Source organism: Zonotrichia albicollis, chromosome Z (genome assembly GCF_047830755.1).
Source record: "Zonotrichia albicollis isolate bZonAlb1 chromosome Z, bZonAlb1.hap1, whole genome shotgun sequence".
In the NCBI taxonomy this organism is placed as follows: domain Eukaryota; kingdom Metazoa; phylum Chordata; class Aves; order Passeriformes; family Passerellidae; genus Zonotrichia; species Zonotrichia albicollis.
Genome location: NC_133860.1, coordinates 29,870,150 through 29,888,920, shown reverse-complemented (window position 1 = coordinate 29,888,920; position 18,771 = coordinate 29,870,150). Strand labels below are relative to the sequence as shown.

At 55.5% G+C, this 18,771-nt stretch overlaps 1 protein-coding gene across 1 annotated transcript in view; it reads right to left on the bottom strand.

Moving 5' to 3' along the window:
* The window catches only part of LOC141727249 (uncharacterized), a 36,988-nt gene that overhangs the window by 16,298 nt on the left and 1,919 nt on the right, over positions 1-18,771 (bottom strand). The window contains exons 3-4 of the mRNA XM_074533578.1: positions 2,099-3,520; positions 1,515-1,583 (exon numbers count right to left, since the gene is read on the bottom strand). Coding sequence (XP_074389679.1) covers positions 2,452-3,520 — 1,069 coding nt within the window. The 3' untranslated portion in view covers positions 1,515-1,583; positions 2,099-2,451. The remainder of the gene's footprint in view (positions 1-1,514; positions 1,584-2,098; positions 3,521-18,771) is intronic.

The window sequence follows — 18,771 nt, the reverse complement described above, 5'->3', positions numbered from 1 at the left end:
GGGGAGAATGATATTGGAATCCTGGAAAAAGTTAAAGATAGAATCTAAAATGTTAAGCTTTGTGCTTTCCCAGATCAACTGCACCTGCGTAAGCAGTATGGTAAATTATATAATTGTTAGATGTGATGATTTTTTAGTAATTAAATATAATTATTATGTAATCATAAGAAGGAAAATGAGAAACTATGTTGGAAATTCAGAGGGGGGCTAAATTTAGGTATACAATAGAACAATATAAGCTTAATAATTAACATGAAGGTTATATAACAATAGAGTATAAAAACATGATCATTTCGGATGTATGGTTGGAGTCAGATTTGGGTTGAATATACCCCTGACACCCAGAGCTCTTAATAAAAAGCACCGCATATAATCCCTCCGTGATTATGTATTTTTGAACGCTAACAATGGTATAGCAAAAAAGACACCTCTCCCTAAGCAGACTGAAGAAAGACTTATAGAAGTGACAAACTGACTAAAAGCCCCATGTTTAGACTCCCTCTATTGTTGGTTGGAAGGAAAGAAAGGCTATGGAAGGGTTTTAAATTTCATTATTCTTTTTTAATTTCATTAATACATTTTTCTTTGTATATTTTAAAGTTTTGAGCCTGTTTTGCCTTTAAAGTGTTTTACTTCTAATCCTTATCTCACGCCATCAGCTTTTTAATTATTCTTTCCCCCTCCTCTGCTCAATTGTGGCAGAGGCGAATAAGTAAAGGACTTTTTGTACCTGCACTGAGTAGGTGCATTGGCTTTTAGCCAATGTTAAACCCACAACACTATCAGATTTTACTTTACTTACTATCACTGTAAGAACATTTACATGTTTCAAAGCAAATAAACCATTCACTAACAGTAGTAAGAAAAAGTTACAATTATTTGAGGTCCACATTTACTGAGTTCTGTCCTACACTATTTCCAAGAAAAAAAGTGCAAGACAGAGGGCGACAAGAAAAAAAGCCCAGTCTGACAAATTTCTACAACTTAGAGAAAGCAAAGTCTAAAAATCAAGGAAATGCAAAGAACTGCAATGGTTGTGGTTGCAAGGAAAGGCTATTACAAAAACATTAATGGTTTAAAACAGAAAGAAAGTTAAAAGCCTTTAAAAAAAATTAAAAATAGTAATGAAAGAAAAAAAGTCAAAAACCAAATACCCATCCACCTGCCACCAACACTCCCCAAAACAAAAAACCCAAACAACCAAGCAACCAAACACAAACAAAAATAAAAATAACCAAGCAAATGGGGACCACTAGAAAAAACACTACTAAAAATTACAAAAATTTTAATCCTTGTCTTAGCTTTCATCATCCCCTTCCTCTTCAGAAAAATGTCTCTGAACATTTCTGTTTGCGCTCGTTTTAATGCTACATTATGTAATGCTGCATTTACAATTAAGTGTTTTGTGCATTTACAATTAAGTGTTGTTGCATTTGACTACAGAAGCTGTGCAGCATGAAGGGAGATGCAGGCTGAGAACACACATCCTGTAATTGCTTGAAAAGCACACTTACCAGCAGGAGCAGGAGTAGGAGCAGGAGCTCTACCAGCTGGTTGGGGTGAAATGTGAGGCTGAAGAAGATCTGTTTAGTAAAAGTAAGTCATAATAAGCAAGGAAATGCACAGAATGGAAATAGTTACGGTTACAAGGAAAGGTGAAAATGTTAATGGTTTAAAACAGAAAGACGGGGAAAAGCCTTTGGTTAAAAAGAAAGAAAGCAATTAAAATAACTAAAAAAAGGAAAAATAAAAAGTCAAACACCCACCCACCCACCTCAACCACTCCCCAAAACCAAAAAATTCCAATCAACCAAGCATCCAAACCCAAACTAAAACCAAAAAACTCCACAAGGAGATAGGAGCCAATAATAAAAAACATTAGAGTAATAATTTTAATCCATGTGTTAGCTTCCACCACCCCCTTTCCTCTTCTGAAAAAAGTCTCAGAACATTTCTCTTAGCACTAGTTTTAATACTCCCTTATGTTTATATTTAAGTGTTGTTTGCCCAGAGAAGCTATGCAGCATGAAGGGAGATGCTGTCTGGGAACCCACATTCAAGTGACTTTAATTGCTTGAAAAGCACAAAGCACACTTACCCACAGGAACAGGAGCAGCAGCAGGAACAGCAACAGAAGGAGGAGGTGGAGGAGGAGGTGGAGGAGGAGCAGAAGCAGGAGCAGGAGGTGGAGGTGGAGGTGGAGGAGGTGGTGGAGGAGGAGGAGGAGGAGGAGGAGGAGGTGGTGGAGGTGGAGCAGCAGCAGGAGCAGGAGGAGGAGGAGGAGGAGGTGGAGGAGGTGGAGGAGGAGGTGGAGGAGGAGGTGGTGAACCACCTGCTTCAGATTCAATGTGGCGGTGTGAAGATTCTGTTTGGTGAAAGTAAATTGTAAAAAACAAGGAAATGCACAATACTGGAACAGTTGTGTTTGCAAGGAAAGGCTACTACAAAATGTTAATGGCTTCTAACAGCAAGAAAGGGAAAAGCCTTTGTTAAAAGAAACAAAGAAAGGAAGAAAGGAAGGAAGGCAGGAAGGAAGGAAGTGGCGGAAGGAAGGAAGTGGCGGAAGGAAGGAAGGAAGTGGCAGAAGGAAGGAAGTGGCGGAAGGAAGTGGTGGAAGAAAGTGGCGGAAGAAAGGAAATGGTGGAAGGAAGGAAGGAAGTGGCGGAAGGAAGGAAGGAAGTGGCGGAAGGAAGTGGCGGAAGAAAGGAAATGGTGGAAGGAAGGAAGGAAGTGGCGGAAGGAAGGAAGGAAGTGGCGGAAGGAAGTGGCGGAAGGAAGGAAGTGGCGGAAGGAAGTGGCGGAAGGAAGTGGCGGAAGGAAGTGGCGGAAGGAAGTGGCGGAAGGAAGGAAGGAAGTGGCGGAAGGAAGTGGCGGAAGGAAGTGGCGGAAGGAAGTGGCGGAAGGAAGTGGCGGAAGGAAGGAAGGAAGGAAGGAAGGAAGGAAGGAAGGAAGGAAGGAAGGAAGGAAGGAAGGAAGGAAGGAAGGAAGGAAGGAAGGAAGGAAGGAAGGAAGGAAGTGGCGGAAGGAAGTGGCGGAAGGAAGGAAGTGGCGGAAGGAAGTGGCGGAAGGAAGGAAGGAAGTGGCGGAAGGAAGGAAGTGGCGGAAGGAAGGAAGGAAGTGGCGGAAGGAAGTGGCGGAAGGAAGTGGCGGAAGGAAGTGGCGGAAGGAAGGAAGTGGCGGAAGGAAGTGGCGGAAGGAAGTGGCGGAAGGAAGTGGCGGAAGGAAGGAAGGAAGTGGCGGAAGGAAGGAAGGAAGTGGCGGAAGGAAGGAAGGAAGTGGCGGAAGGAAGGAAGGAAGTGGCGGAAGGAAGGAAGGAAGGAAGGAAGGAAGGAAGGAAGGAAGGAAGGAAGGAAGGAAGGAAGGAAGGAAGGAAGGAAGGAAGGAAGGAAGGAAGGAAGGAAGGAAGGAAGGAAGGAAGGAAGGAAGGAAGGAAGGAAGGAAGGAAGGAAGGAAGGAAGGAAGGAAGGAAAACAAACAGTAATATTTAAAAAAAATTAGAAACAAAACACCACCCACCCCACTGCCAACATTCACCAAAACCAAAAAACCCAACCAACCAAGCAACCAAACCCAAATAAAAATAAAAAAACATCCAAGCAAATGAGGTTCAGTAGAAAAAATGTTACAGTAGTAATTTTAATCCCTGTGTTATCTTCCACCATCCCCTTTCTTTTCTGGAAAGTCACAGACTGTTTTCTGTTTACACTAGTTTTATTGCTCCATTATGTTTACACTTAAAATTACTGTATTTTCCTACAGAAGCTGTGCAGCATGAAGAGAGATGATGGCTAGGAACCCACATCCAAGTGACTGTAATTGCTTGAAAAGCACACTTACCATCATGAGGTGGAGCAGGAGGACTACTGGCTGCTTGGAATGAAACAATAGGTTGAAAAATATCAGATTACACAAAGTAAATTTACTTCAGCACAGGTAAATTTAGAAAATAAGGAAATGCACAGAAATAAAATGCTTACGGTAGAAAGGAAAGATTCAAAAAATGCTAATGCTTTATAACATAATGAAAGGAAAAAGTCTTTGGCAAGAAAAATAGAAGTAATAAAAGAAAAAATCGAAAACCACTTACTCATCCACCACCACTCACCAAAACCAAAAAATCCAACAAACCAAACAACCAAACCCAAGCTAGAATCAAACAGATCCAAGCAAATAGGAACAAATAGAAAAAAAAACCACTACAGTAGTCATTTTAATCTTTGTGATAGCTTTTACCATCCCTTTTCTCTTCTGAAAAAAGTCTCAGAACATTTCTCTTAGCACTACTTTCTGTTCTCCCATTAGTATAGTCTGCTTAGAAAAGCTGTGCAGCATGAAGGGAGATGCTGTCTGGGAACCCATATACAAATGACTTTAACTGCTTGTAAAGCTCAAAGCACACTTACCCACAGGAGCAGGAGCAGCGACAGGAACAGCAACAGGAGCAGGAGGAGGAGGAGGTGGAGGTGGAACAGGAGGTGGTGACCCCTCTGCGTCAGAGTCAATGTGGGAGTGTGAAGATTCTGTTTGGAGAAAGTAAATTGTAAAAAGCAATGAAATACACAATACTGGAATGGCTGTGTTTGCAAGGAAAGGCCGTTCCAAAATGTTAATGCCTTCTAACAAAAAGAAAGAGAAAAGTCTATGAAGGAAAGGAAATTGCAAGGAAGTTTCGAGGAAAGGATATTTCACGGAAAGGAAATTTCAAGGTAAGGAAAGTAAAGGAAATTTCATGGAAAGGAAATTTCAGGGAAAGGGAAATTCAAGGAAAGGAAAGGAAATTTCAAGGAAAGGAAAGGAAATTTCAAGAAAGGAAATGTCAAGGAAAAGAAATGTCAGGAAACGAAGTGTCAGGAGAGGAAAGGAAATGTCAGGAAAGGAAAGAAAAGGAAATGTCAGGAAAGGAAATGAAATGTAAAGAAAGGTTCAGAAAGGTTCAGAAACAGGAAAGGGAAGGGAAGGGAAGGTTCCGGGAAGGGAAGGGAAGGGAAGGGAAGGGAAGGGAAGGGAAGGGAAGGGAAGGGAAGGGAAGGGAAGGGAAGGGAAGGGAAGGGAAGGGAAGGGAAGGGAAGGGAAGGGAAGGGAAGGGAAGGGAAGGGAAGGTTCCGGGAAGGGAAGGGAAGGGAAGGGAAGGGAAGGGAAGGGAAGGGAAGGGAAGGGAAGGGAAGGGAAGGGAAGGGAAGGGAAGGGAAGGGAAGGGAAGGGAAGGGAAGGGAAGGGAAGGGAAGGTTCCGGGACGGGAAGGGAAGGGAAGGGAAGGGAAGGGAAGGGAAGGGAAGGGAAGGGAAGGGAAGGGAAGGTTCCGGGAAGGGAAGGTTCCGGGAAGGGAAGGGAAGGTTCCGGGAAGGGAAGGTTCCGGGAAGGGAAGGTTCCGGGAAGGGAAGGGAAGGAGGAAGGGAAGGGAAGGGAAGGGAAGGGAAGGGAAGGGAAGGGAAGGAAGGGAAGGGAAGGGAAGGGAAGGGAAGGGAAGGGAAGGGAAGGGAAGGGAAGGGAAGGTTCCGGGAAGGGAAGGTTCCGGGAAGGGAAGGTACCGGGAAGGGAAGGGAAGGGAAGGGAAGGGAAGGGAAGGGAAGGGAAGGGAAGGGAAGGGAAGGGAAGGGAAGGGAAGGGAAGGGAAGGGAAGGGAAGGGAAGGGAAGGGAAGGTAAGGTTCCGGGAAGGGAAGGGAAGGGAAGGGAAGGGAAGGGAAGGGAAGGGAAGGGAAGGGAAGGGAAGGGAAGGGAAGGGAAGGGAAGGGAAGGGAAGGGAAGGGAAGGGAAGGGAAGGTAAGGTTCCGGGAAGGGAAGGGAAGGGAAGGGAAGGGAAGGGAAGGGAAGGGAAGGGAAGGGAAGGGAAGGGAAGGGAAGGGAAGGGAAGGGAAGGGAAGGGAAGGGAAGGGAAGGGAAGGGAAGGTTCCGGGAAGGGAAGGGAAGGGAAGGGAAGGGAAGGGAAGGGAAGGGAAGGGAAGGGAAGGGAAGGGAAGGGAAGGGAAGGGAAGGGAAGGGAAGGGAAGGGAAGGGAAGGGAAGGGAAGGGAAGGGAAGGGAAGGGAAGGGAAGGTTCCGGGAAGGGAAGGTTCCGGGAAGGGAAGGGAAGGGAAGGGAAGGGAAGGGAAGGGAAGGGAAGGGAAGGGAAGGGAAGGGAAGGGAAGGGAAGGGAAGGGAAGGGAAGGGAAGGGAAGGGAAGGGAAGGGAAGGGAAGGGAAGGGAAGGGAAGGGAAGGGAAGGGAAGGTTCCGGGAAGGTTCCGGGAAGGGAAGGTTCCGGGAAGGGAAGGTTCCGGGAAGGGAAGGTTCCGGGAAGGGAAGGGAAGGGAAGGGAAGGGAAGGGAAGGGAAGGGAAGGGAAGGGAAGGGAAGGGAAGGGAAGGGAAGGGAAGGGAAGGGAAGGGAAGGGAAGGTTCCGGGAAGGGAAGGGAAGGTTCCGGGAAGGGAAGGGAAGGGAAGGGAAGGGAAGGGAAGGGAAGGGAAGGGAAGGGAAGGGAAGGGAAGGGAAGGGAAGGGAAGGGAAGGGAAGGGAAGGGAAGGGAAGGGAAGGGAAGGGAAGGGAAGGGAAGGGAAGGGAAGGTTCCGGGAAGGGAAGGTTCCGGGAAGGGAAGGGAAGGGAAGGGAAGGGAAGGGAAGGGAAGGGAAGGGAAGGGAAGGGAAGGGAAGGGAAGGGAAGGGAAGGGAAGGGAAGGGAAGGGAAGGGAAGGGAAGGGAAGGTTGCGGGAAGGGAAGGTTCCGGGACGGGAAGGGAAGGGAAGGGAAGGTTCCGGGACGGGAAGGGAAGGGAAGGGAAGGGAAGGGAAGGGAAGGGAAGGGAAGGGAAGGGAAGGGAAGGGAAGGGAAGGGAAGGGAAGGGAAGGGAAGGGAAGGGAAGGGAAGGGAAGGTTCCGGGAAGGGAAGGGAAGGGAAGGGAAGGGAAGGGAAGGGAAGGGAAGGGAAGGGAAGGGAAGGGAAGGGAAGGGAAGGGAAGGGAAGGGAAGGGAAGGGAAGGGAAGGGAAGGGAAGGGAAGGGAAGGGAAGGTTCCGGGAAGGGAAGGGAAGGGAAGGGAAGGGAAGGGAAGGGAAGGGAAGGGAAGGGAAGGGAAGGGAAGGGAAGGGAAGGGAAGGGAAGGGAAGGGAAGGGAAGGGAAGGTTCCGGGAAGGGAAGGGAAGGGAAGGGAAGGGAAGGGAAGGGAAGGGAAGGGAAGGGAAGGGAAGGGAAGGGAAGGGAAGGGAAGGGAAGGGAAGGGAAGGGAAGGGAAGGGAAGGGAAGGGAAGGGAAGGGAAGGGAAGGTTCCGGGAAGGGAAGGTAAGGTTCCGGGAAGGGAAGGGAAGGGAAGGGAAGGGAAGGGAAGGGAAGGGAAGGGAAGGGAAGGGAAGGGAAGGGAAGGGAAGGGAAGGTTCCGGGAAGGGAAGGTTCCGGGAAGGGAAGGGAAGGTTCCGGGAAGGGAAGGGAAGGGAAGGGAAGGGAAGGGAAGGGAAGGGAAGGGAAGGGAAGGGAAGGGAAGGGAAGGGAAGGGAAGGGAAGGGAAGGGAAGGGAAGGGAAGGTTGCGGGAAGGGAAGGTTCCGGGACGGGAAGGGAAGGGAAGGGAAGGTTCCGGGAAGGGAAGGGAAGGTTCCGGGAAGGGAAGGGAAGGGAAGGGAAGGGAAGGGAAGGGAAGGGAAGGGAAGGGAAGGGAAGGGAAGGAAGGGAAGGGAAGGGAAGGGAAGGGAAGGGAAGGGAAGGGAAGGGAAGGGAAGGGAAGGGAAGGTTCCGGGAAGGGAAGGTTCCGGGAAGGGAAGGGAAGGGAAGGGAAGGGAAGGGAAGGGAAGGGAAGGGAAGGGAAGGGAAGGGAAGGGAAGGAAGGGAAGGGAAGGGAAGGGAAGGGAAGGGAAGGGAAGGGAAGGGAAGGGAAGGGAAGGGAAGGTTCCGGGAAGGGAAGGAAAGGGAAGGGAAGGGAAGGGAAGGGAAGGGAAGGGAAGGGAAGGGAAGGGAAGGGAAGGGAAGGGAAGGGAAGGGAAGGGAAGGGAAGGGAAGGGAAGGGAAGGGAAGGGAAGGGAAGGGAAGGGAAGGGAAGGGAAGGGAAGGGAAGGGAAGGTTCCGGGAAGGGAAGGGAAGGGAAGGGAAGGGAAGGGAAGGGAAGGGAAGGGAAGGGAAGGTTCCGGGAAGGGAAGGGAAGGGAAGGGAAGGGAAGGGAAGGGAAGGGAAGGGAAGGGAAGGGAAGGGAAGGGAAGGGAAGGGAAGGGAAGGGAAGGGAAGGGAAGGGAAGGTTCCGGGAAGGGAAGGGAAGGGAAGGGAAGGGAAGGGAAGGGAAGGGAAGGGAAGGGAAGGGAAGGGAAGGGAAGGGAAGGGAAGGTTCCGGGAAGGGAAGGGAAGGGAAGGGAAGGGAAGGGAAGGGAAGGGAAGGGAAGGGAAGGGAAGGGAAGGGAAGGGAAGGGAAGGGAAGGGAAGGGAAGGGAAGGGAAGGTTCCGGGAAGGGAAGGTTCCGGGAAGGGAAGGGAAGGTTCCGGGAAGGGAAGCTTCCGGGAAGGGAAGCTTCCGGGAAGGGAAGGGAAGGGAAGGGAAGGGAAGGGAAGGGAAGGGAAGGGAAGGGAAGGGAAGGGAAGGGAAGGGAAGGGAAGGGAAGGGAAGGGAAGGGAAGGGAAGGGAAGGTTCCGGGAAGGGAAGGTTCCGGGAAGGGAAGGGAAGGGAAGGTTCCGGGAAGGGAAGGTTCCGGGAAGGGAAGGGAAGGGAAGGGAAGGGAAGGGAAGGGAAGGGAAGGGAAGGGAAGGGAAGGGAAGGGAAGGGAAGGGAAGGGAAGGTTCCGGGAAGGGAAGGGAAGGGAAGGGAAGGGAAGGGAAGGGAAGGGAAGGGAAGGGAAGGGAAGGGAAGGGAAGGGAAGGGAAGGGAAGGGAAGGGAAGGGAAGGGAAGGGAAGGGAAGGGAAGGGAAGGGAAGGGAAGGTTCCGGGAAGGGAAGGGAAGGGAAGGTTCCGGGAAGGGAAGGGAAGGGAAGGGAAGGGAAGGGAAGGGAAGGGAAGGGAAGGGAAGGTTCCGGGAAGGGAAGGGAAGGGAAGGGAAGGGAAGGGAAGGGAAGGGAAGGGAAGGGAAGGGAAGGGAAGGGAAGGGAAGGGAAGGGAAGGGAAGGGAAGGGAAGGGAAGGGAAGGGAAGGGAAGGGAAGGTTCCGGGAAGGGAAGGGAAGGGAAGGTTCCGGGAAGGGAAGGGAAGGGAAGGGAAGGGAAGGTTCCGGGAAGGGAAGGGAAGGGAAGGGAAGGTTCCGGGAAGGGAAGGGAAGGGAAGGGAAGGGAAGGGAAGGGAAGGGAAGGGAAGGGAAGGGAAGGGAAGGGAAGGGAAGGGAAGGGAAGGGAAGGGAAGGGAAGGGAAGGTTCCGGGAAGGGAAGGTTCCGGGAAGGGAAGGGAAGGTTCCGGGAAGGGAAGGTTCCGGGAAGGGAAGGGAAGGGAAGGGAAGGGAAGGTTCCGGGAAGGGAAGGGAAGGGAAGGGAAGGGAAGGGAAGGGAAGGGAAGGGAAGGGAAGGGAAGGGAAGGGAAGGGAAGGGAAGGGAAGGGAAGGGAAGGGAAGGGAAGGGAAGGGAAGGGAAGGGAAGGGAAGGTTGCGGGAAGGGAAGGGAAGGGAAGGGAAGGGAAGGGAAGGGAAGGGAAGGGAAGGGAAGGTTCCGGGAAGGGAAGGTTCCGGGAAGGGAAGGGAAGGTTCCGGGAAGGGAAGGTTCCGGGAAGGGAAGGGAAGGGAAGGGAAGGGAAGGGAAGGGAAGGGAAGGGAAGGGAAGGGAAGGGAAGGTTCCGGGAAGGGAAGGTTCCGGGAAGGGAAGGGAAGGGAAGGGAAGGGAAGGGAAGGTTCCGGGAAGGGAAGGGAAGGGAAGGGAAGGGAAGGGAAGGGAAGGGAAGGGAAGGGAAGGGAAGGGAAGGGAAGGGAAGGGAAGGGAAGGGAAGGGAAGGGAAGGGAAGGGAAGGGAAGGTTCCGGGAAGGGAAGGGAAGGGAAGGGAAGGGAAGGGAAGGGAAGGGAAGGGAAGGGAAGGGAAGGGAAGGGAAGGGAAGGGAAGGGAAGGGAAGGGAAGGGAAGGGAAGGGAAGGTTCCGGGAAGGGAAGGTTCCGGGAAGGGAAGGTTCCGGGAAGGGAAGGGAAGGTTCCGGGAAGGTTCCGGGAAGGTTCCGGGAAGGTTCCGGGAAGGGAAGGGAAGGGAAGGGAAGGGAAGGGAAGGGAAGGGAAGGGAAGGGAAGGGAAGGGAAGGGAAGGGAAGGGAAGGGAAGGGAAGGGAAGGGAAGGGAAGGGAAGGGAAGGGAAGGTTCCGGGAAGGGAAGGTTCCGGGAAGGGAAGGGAAGGGAAGGTTCCGGGAAGGGAAGGTTCCGGGAAGGGAAGGGAAGGGAAGGGAAGGGAAGGGAAGGGAAGGGAAGGGAAGGGAAGGGAAGGGAAGGGAAGGGAAGGGAAGGGAAGGGAAGGGAAGGGAAGGGAAGGGAAGGGAAGGGAAGGGAAGGGAAGGGAAGGGAAGGGAAGGTTCCGGGAAGGGAAGGGAAGGGAAGGGAAGGTTCCGGGAAGGGAAGGGAAGGGAAGGGAAGGGAAGGGAAGGGAAGGGAAGGGAAGGGAAGGGAAGGGAAGGGAAGGGAAGGGAAGGGAAGGGAAGGGAAGGGAAGGGAAGGGAAGGGAAGGGAAGGGAAGGGAAGGGAAGGGAAGGTTCCGGGAAGGGAAGGGAAGGGAAGGTTCCGGGAAGGGAAGGGAAGGGAAGGGAAGGGAAGGGAAGGGAAGGGAAGGGAAGGGAAGGGAAGGGAAGGGAAGGGAAGGGAAGGGAAGGGAAGGGAAGGGAAGGGAAGGGAAGGGAAGGGAAGGGAAGGGAAGGGAAGGGAAGGGAAGGGAAGGTTCCGGGACGGGAAGGGAAGGGAAGGGAAGGGACGGGAAGGGAAGGGAAGGTTCCGGGAAGGGAAGGGAAGGGAAGGGAAGGGAAGGGAAGGGAAGGGAAGGGAAGGGAAGGGAAGGGAAGGGAAGGGAAGGGAAGGGAAGGGAAGGGAAGGGAAGGGAAGGGAAGGTAAGGTTCCGGGAAGGGAAGGGAAGGGAAGGGAAGGGAAGGGAAGGGAAGGGAAGGGAAGGGAAGGGAAGGGAAGGGAAGGGAAGGGAAGGGAAGGGAAGGGAAGGGAAGGGAAGGGAAGGGAAGGGAAGGGAAGGGAAGGTTCCGGGAAGGAAAGGGAAGGGAAGGGAAGGGAAGGGAAGGGAAGGGAAGGGAAGGGAAGGGAAGGGAAGGGAAGGGAAGGGAAGGGAAGGGAAGGGAAGGGAAGGGAAGGGAAGGGAAGGGAAGGGAAGGGAAGGGAAGGGAAGGGAAGGTTCCGGGACGGGAAGGGAAGGGAAGGGAAGGGACGGGAAGGGAAGGGAAGGGAAGGGAAGGGAAGGGAAGGGAAGGGAAGGGAAGGTTCCGGGAAGGGAAGGGAAGGGAAGGGAAGGGAAGGGAAGGGAAGGGAAGGGAAGGGAAGGGAAGGGAAGGGAAGGGAAGGGAAGGGAAGGGAAGGGAAGGGAAGGGAAGGGAAGGGAAGGTTCCGGGAAGGGAAGGGAAGGGAAGGGAAGGGAAGGGAAGGGAAGGGAAGGGAAGGGAAGGGAAGGGAAGGGAAGGGAAGGGAAGGGAAGGGAAGGGAAGGGAAGGGAAGGGAAGGTTCCGGGAAGGGAAGGGAAGGGAAGGGAAGGTTCCGGGAAGGGAAGGGAAGGGAAGGTTCCGGGAAGGTTCCGGGAAGGTTCCGGGAAGGGAAGGGAAGGGAAGGGAAGGGAAGGGAAGGGAAGGGAAGGGAAGGGAAGGGAAGGGAAGGGAAGGGAAGGGAAGGGAAGGGAAGGGAAGGGAAGGTTCCGGGAAGGGAAGGTTCCGGGAAGGGAAGGTTCCGGGAAGGGAAGGGAAGGGAAGGGAAGGGAAGGGAAGGGAAGGGAAGGGAAGGGAAGGGAAGGGAAGGGAAGGGAAGGGAAGGGAAGGGAAGGGAAGGGAAGGGAAGGGAAGGGAAGGGAAGGGAAGGGAAGGGAAGGGAAGGTTCCGGGAAGGGAAGGAAAGGAAAGGGAAGGGAAGGGAAGGGAAGGGAAGGGAAGGGAAGGGAAGGGAAGGGAAGGGAAGGGAAGGGAAGGGAAGGGAAGGGAAGGGAAGGGAAGGGAAGGGAAGGGAAGGGAAGGGAAGGTTCCGGGACGGGAAGGGAAGGGAAGGGAAGGGACGGGAAGGGAAGGGAAGGGAAGGGAAGGGAAGGGAAGGGAAGGGAAGGGAAGGGAAGGGAAGGGAAGGGAAGGGAAGGGAAGGGAAGGGAAGGGAAGGGAAGGGAAGGGAAGGGAAGGGAAGGGAAGGTTCCGGGAAGGGAAGGGAAGGTTCCGGGAAGGGAAGGGAAGGGAAGGGAAGGGAAGGGAAGGGAAGGGAAGGGAAGGGAAGGGAAGGGAAGGGAAGGGAAGGGAAGGGAAGGGAAGGGAAGGGAAGGGAAGGGAAGGGAAGGGAAGGGAAGGGAAGGGAAGGTTCCGGGAAGGGAAGGGAAGGGAAGGGAAGGGAAGGGAAGGGAAGGGAAGGGAAGGGAAGGGAAGGGAAGGGAAGGGAAGGGAAGGGAAGGGAAGGGAAGGGAAGGTTCCGGGAAGGGAAGGTTCCGGGAAGGGAAGGGAAGGGAAGGGAAGGGAAGGGAAGGGAAGGGAAGGTTCCGGGAAGGGAAGGGAAGGGAAGGGAAGGGAAGGGAAGGGAAGGGAAGGGAAGGGAAGGGAAGGGAAGGGAAGGGAAGGGAAGGGAAGGGAAGGGAAGGGAAGGGAAGGGAAGGGAAGGGAAGGGAAGGGAAGGTTCCGGGAAGGGAAGGAAAGGAAAGGGAAGGGAAGGGAAGGGAAGGGAAGGGAAGGGAAGGGAAGGGAAGGGAAGGGAAGGGAAGGGAAGGGAAGGGAAGGAAGGGAAGGGAAGGGAAGGGAAGGGAAGGGAAGGGAAGGGAAGGGAAGGGAAGGGAAGGGAAGGGAAGGGAAGGGAAGGGAAGGGAAGGGAAGGTTCCGGGAAGGGAAGGGAAGGGAAGGGAAGGGAAGGGAAGGGAAGGGAAGGTTCCGGGAAGGGAAGGGAAGGGAAGGGAAGGGAAGGGAAGGGAAGGGAAGGGAAGGGAAGGGAAGGGAAGGTTCCGGGAAGGGAAGGTTCCGGGAAGGGAAGGTTCCGGGAAGGGAAGGTTCCGGGAAGGGAAGGGAAGGGAAGGGAAGGGAAGGGAAGGGAAGGGAAGGGAAGGGAAGGGAAGGTTCCGGGAAGGGAAGGTTCCGGGAAGGGAAGGGAAGGTTCCGGGAAGGGAAGCTTCCGGGAAGGGAAGCTTCCGGGAAGGGAAGGGAAGGTTCCGGGAAGGGAAGGGAAGGGAAGGGAAGGGAAGGGAAGGGAAGGGAAGGGAAGGGAAGGGAAGGGAAGGGAAGGGAAGGGAAGGGAAGGGAAGGGAAGGGAAGGGAAGGGAAGGGAAGGTTGCGGGAAGGGAAGGGAAGGGAAGGGAAGGGAAGGGAAGGGAAGGGAAGGGAAGGGAAGGGAAGGGAAGGGAAGGGAAGGGAAGGGAAGGGAAGGGAAGGGAAGGGAAGGGAAGGGAAGGGAAGGGAAGGGAAGGGAAGGGAAGGGAAGGGAAGGTTGCGGGAAGGGAAGGGAAGGGAAGGGAAGGGAAGGGAAGGGAAGGGAAGGGAAGGGAAGGGAAGGGAAGGGAAGGGAAGGGAAGGGAAGGGAAGGGAAGGGAAGGGAAGGTTCCGGGAAGGGAAGGGAAGGGAAGGTTCCGGGAAGGGAAGGGAAGGGAAGGGAAGGGAAGGGAAGGGAAGGGAAGGGAAGGGAAGGGAAGGGAAGGGAAGGGAAGGGAAGGGAAGGGAAGGGAAGGGAAGGGAAGGGAAGGGAAGGGAAGGTTCCGGGAAGGGAAGGGAAGGGAAGGGAAGGGAAGGGAAGGGAAGGGAAGGAAGGAAGGGAAGGGAAGGGAAGGGAAGGGAAGGGAAGGGAAGGGAAGGGAAGGGAAGGGAAGGTTCCGGGAAGGGAAGGGAAGGGAAGGTTCCGGGAAGGGAAGGGAAGGGAAGGGAAGGTTCCGGGAAGGGAAGGGAAGGGAAGGTTCCGGGAAGGGAAGGGAAGGGAAGGGAAGGGAAGGGAAGGGAAGGGAAGGGAAGGGAAGGGAAGGGAAGGGAAGGGAAGGGAAGGGAAGGTTCCGGGAAGGGAAGGTTCCGGGAAGGGAAGGGAAGGTTCCGGGAAGGGAAGGTTCCGGGAAGGGAAGGGAAGGGAAGGGAAGGGAAGGTTCCGGGAAGGGAAGGTTCCGGGAAGGGAAGGGAAGGGAAGGGAAGGGAAGGGAAGGGAAGGGAAGGGAAGGGAAGGGAAGGGAAGGGAAGGGAAGGGAAGGGAAGGGAAGGGAAGGGAAGGTTCCGGGAAGGGAAGGTTCCGGGAAGGGAAGGGAAGGGAAGGGAAGGGAAGGGAAGGGAAGGGAAGGGAAGGGAAGGGAAGGGAAGGGAAGGGAAGGGAAGGGAAGGGAAGGGAAGGGAAGGGAAGGGAAGGGAAGGGAAGGGAAGGGAAGGTTCCGGGAAGGGAAGGGAAGGGAAGGGAAGGGAAGGGAAGGGAAGGGAAGGGAAGGGAAGGGAAGGGAAGGGAAGGGAAGGGAAGGGAAGGGAAGGGAAGGTAAGGTTCCGGGAAGGGAAGGGAAGGGAAGGGAAGGGAAGGGAAGGGAAGGGAAGGGAAGGGAAGGTTCCGGGAAGGGAAGGGAAGGGAAGGGAAGGGAAGGGAAGGGAAGGGAAGGGAAGGGAAGGGAAGGGAAGGGAAGGGAAGGGAAGGGAAGGGAAGGGAAGGGAAGGGAAGGTAAGGTTCCGGGAAGGGAAGGGAAGGGAAGGGAAGGGAAGGGAAGGGAAGGGAAGGGAAGGGAAGGGAAGGGAAGGGAAGGGAAGGGAAGGGAAGGGAAGGGAAGGGAAGGGAAGGGAAGGGAAGGGAAGGGAAGGGAAGGGAAGGGAAGGTTCCGGGAAGGGAAGGTTCCGGGAAGGGAAGGTTCCGGGAAGGGAAGGGAAGGGAAGGGAAGGGAAGGGAAGGGAAGGGAAGGGAAGGGAAGGGAAGGGAAGGGAAGGGAAGGGAAGGGAAGGGAAGGGAAGGGAAGGGAAGGGAAGGGAAGGTTCCGGGAAGGGAAGGGAAGGGAAGGGAAGGGAAGGGAAGGGAAGGGAAGGGAAGGGAAGGGAAGGGAAGGGAAGGGAAGGGAAGGTTCCGGGAAGGTTCCGGGAAGGGAAGGGAAGGGAAGGGAAGGGAAGGGAAGGGAAGGGAAGGGAAGGGAAGGGAAGGGAAGGGAAGGGAAGGGAAGGGAAGGGAAGGGAAGGGAAGGGAAGGGAAGGGAAGGGAAGGGAAGGGAAGGTTCCGGGAAGGGAAGGGAAGGGAAGGGAAGGGAAGGGAAGGGAAGGGAAGGGAAGGGAAGGTTCCGGGAAGGGAAGGGAAGGGAAGGTTCCGGGAAGGGAAGGGAAGGGAAGGGAAGGGAAGGGAAGGGAAGGTTCCGGGAAGGGAAGGTTCCGGGAAGGGAAGGGAAGGGAAGGGAAGGGAAGGGAAGGGAAGGGAAGGGAAGGGAAGGGAAGGGAAGGGAAGGGAAGGGAAGGGAAGGGAAGGGAAGGGAAGGGAAGGGAAGGGAAGGGAAGGGAAGGGAAGGGAAGGGAAGGTTGCGGGAAGGGAAGGTTCCGGGACGGGAAGGGAAGGGAAGGGAAGGGAAGGGAAGGGAAGGGAAGGGAAGGGAAGGGAAGGGAAGGGAAGGGAAGGGAAGGGAAGGGAAGGGAAGGGAAGGGAAGGGAAGGGAAGGGAAGGGAAGGGAAGGGAAGGGAAGGGAAGGTTCCGGGAAGGTTCCGGGAAGGGAAGGTTCCGGGAAGGGAAGGTTCCGGGAAGGGAAGGTTCCGGGAAGGGAAGGGAAGGGAAGGGAAGGGAAGGGAAGGGAAGGGAAGGGAAGGGAAGGGAAGGGAAGGGAAGGGAAGGGAAGGGAAGGGAAGGGAAGGGAAGGGAAGGTTCCGGGAAGGGAAGGGAAGGTTCCGGGAAGGGAAGGGAAGGGAAGGGAAGGGAAGGGAAGGGAAGGGAAGGGAAGGGAAGGGAAGGGAAGGGAAGGGAAGGGAAGGGAAGGGAAGGGAAGGGAAGGGAAGGGAAGGGAAGGGAAGGGAAGGGAAGGTTCCGGGAAGGGAAGGTTCCGGGAAGGGAAGGGAAGGGAAGGGAAGGGAAGGGAAGGGAAGGGAAGGGAAGGGAAGGGAAGGGAAGGGAAGGGAAGGGAAGGGAAGGGAAGGGAAGGGAAGGGAAGGGAAGGGAAGGTTGCGGGAAGGGAAGGTTCCGGGACGGGAAGGGAAGGGAAGGGAAGGTTCCGGGACGGGAAGGGAAGGAAGGGAAGGGAAGGGAAGGGAAGGGAAGGGAAGGGAAGGGAAGGGAAGGGAAGGGAAGGGAAGGGAAGGGAAGGGAAGGGAAGGGAAGGGAAGGGAAGGGAAGGGAAGGGAAGGTTCCGGGAAGGGAAGGGAAGGGAAGGGAAGGGAAGGGAAGGGAAGGGAAGGGAAGGGAAGGGAAGGGAAGGGAAGGGAAGGGAAGGGAAGGGAAGGGAAGGGAAGGGAAGGGAAGGGAAGGGAAGGGAAGGTTCCGGGAAGGGAAGGGAAGGGAAGGGAAGGGAAGGGAAGGGAAGGGAAGGGAAGGGAAGGGAAGGGAAGGGAAGGGAAGGGAAGGGAAGGGAAGGGAAGGGAAGGGAAGGTTCCGGGAAGGGAAGGGAAGGGAAGGGAAGGGAAGGGAAGGGAAGGGAAGGGAAGGGAAGGGAAGGGAAGGGAAGGGAAGGGAAGGGAAGGGAAGGGAAGGGAAGGGAAGGGAAGGGAAGGGAAGGGAAGGGAAGGTTCCGGGAAGGGAAGGTAAGGTTCCGGGAAGGGAAGGGAAGGGAAGGGAAGGGAAGGGAAGGGAAGGGAAGGGAAGGGAAGGGAAGGGAAGGGAAGGGAAGGTTCCGGGAAGGGAAGGTTCCGGGAAGGGAAGGGAAGGTTCCGGGAAGGGAAGGGAAGGAGGAAGGGAAGGGAAGGGAAGGGAAGGGAAGGGAAGGGAAGGGAAGGGAAGGGAAGGGAAGGGAAGGGAAGGGAAGGGAAGGGAAGGGAAGGGAAGGTTGCGGGAAGGGAAGGTTCCGGGACGGGAAGGGAAGGGAAGGGAAGGTTCCGGAAGGGAAGGGAAGGTTCCGGGAAGGGAAGGGAAGGGAAGGGAAGGGAAGGGAAGGGAAGGGAAGGGAAGGGAAGGGAAGGGAAGGGAAGGGAAGGGAAGGGAAGGGAAGGGAAGGGAAGGGAAGGGAAGGGAAGGGAAGGGAAGGTTCCGGGAAGGGAAGGGAAGGGAAGGGAAGGGAAGGGAAGGGAAGGGAAGGGAAGGGAAGGGAAGGGAAGGGAAGGGAAGGGAAGGGAAGGGAAGGGAAGGGAAGGGAAGGGAAGGGAAGGGAAGGGAAGGGAAGGGAAGGGAAGGGAAGGGAAGGGAAGGTTCCGGGAAGGGAAGGAAAGGGAAGGGAAGGGAAGGGAAGGGAAGGGAAGGGAAGGGAAGGGAAGGGAAGGGAAGGGAAGGGAAGGGAAGGGAAGGGAAGGGAAGGGAAGGGAAGGGAAGGGAAGGGAAGGGAAGGGAAGGGAAGGGAAGGGAAGGGAAGGTTCCGGGAAGGGAAGGGAAGGGAAGGGAAGGGAAGGGAAGGGAAGGGAAGGGAAGGGAAGGTTCCGGGAAGGGAAGGGAAGGGAAGGGAAGGGAAGGGAAGGGAAGGGAAGGGAAGGGAAGGGAAGGGAAGGGAAGGGAAGGGAAGGGAAGGGAAGGGAGGAAGGGAAGGGAAGGTTCCGGGAAGGGAAGGGAAGGGAAGGGAAGGGAAGGGAAGGGAAGGGAAGGGAAGGGAAGGGAAGGGAAGGGAAGGGAAGGGAAGGGAAGGTTCCGGGAAGGGAAGGGAAGGGAAGGGAAGGGAAGGGAAGGGAAGGGAAGGGAAGGGAAGGGAAGGGAAGGGAAGGGAAGGGAAGGGAAGGGAAGGGAAGGGAAGGGAAGGTTCCGGGAAGGGAAGGTTCCGGGAAGGGAAGGGAAGGTTCCGGGAAGGGAAGCTTCCGGGAAGGGAAGCTTCCGGGAAGGGAAGGGAAGGGAAGGGAAGGGAAGGGAAGGGAAGGGAAGGGAAGGGAAGGGAAGGGAAGGGAAGGGAAGGGAAGGGAAGGGAAGGGAAGGGAAGGGAAGGTTCCGGGAAGGGAAGGTTCCGGGAAGGGAAGGGAAGGGAAGGTTCCGGGAAGGGAAGGTTCCGGGAAGGGAAGGGAAGGGAAGGGAAGGGAAGGGAAGGGAAGGGAAGGGAAGGGAAGGGAAGGGAAGGGAAGGGAAGGGAAGGGAAGGGAAGGTTCCGGGAAGGGAAGGGAAGGGAAGGGAAGGGAAGGGAAGGGAAGGGAAGGGAAGGGAAGGGAAGGGAAGGGAAGGGAAGGGAAGGGAAGGGAAGGGAAGGGAAGGGAAGGGAAGGGAAGGGAAGGGAAGGGAAGGGAAGGGAAGGTTCCGGGAAGGGAAGGGAAGGGAAGGTTCCGGGAAGGGAAGGGAAGGGAAGGGAAGGGAAGGGAAGGGAAGGGAAGGGAAGGGAAGGTTCCGGGAAGGGAAGGGAAGGGAAGGGAAGGGAAGGGAAGGGAAGGGAAGGGAAGGGAAGGGAAGGGAAGGGAAGGGAAGGGAAGGGAAGGGAAGGGAAGGGAAGGGAAGGGAAGGGAAGGGAAGGGAAGGGAAGGTTCCGGGAAGGGAAGGGAAGGGAAGGTTCCGGGAAGGGAAGGGAAGGGAAGGGAAGGGAAGGTTCCGGGAAGGGAAGGGAAGGGAAGGGAAGGTTCCGGGAAGGGAAGGGAAGGGAAGGGAAGGGAAGGGAAGGGAAGGGAAGGGAAGGGAAGGGAAGGGAAGGGAAGGGAAGGGAAGGGAAGGGAAGGGAAGGTTCCGGGAAGGGAAGGTTCCGGG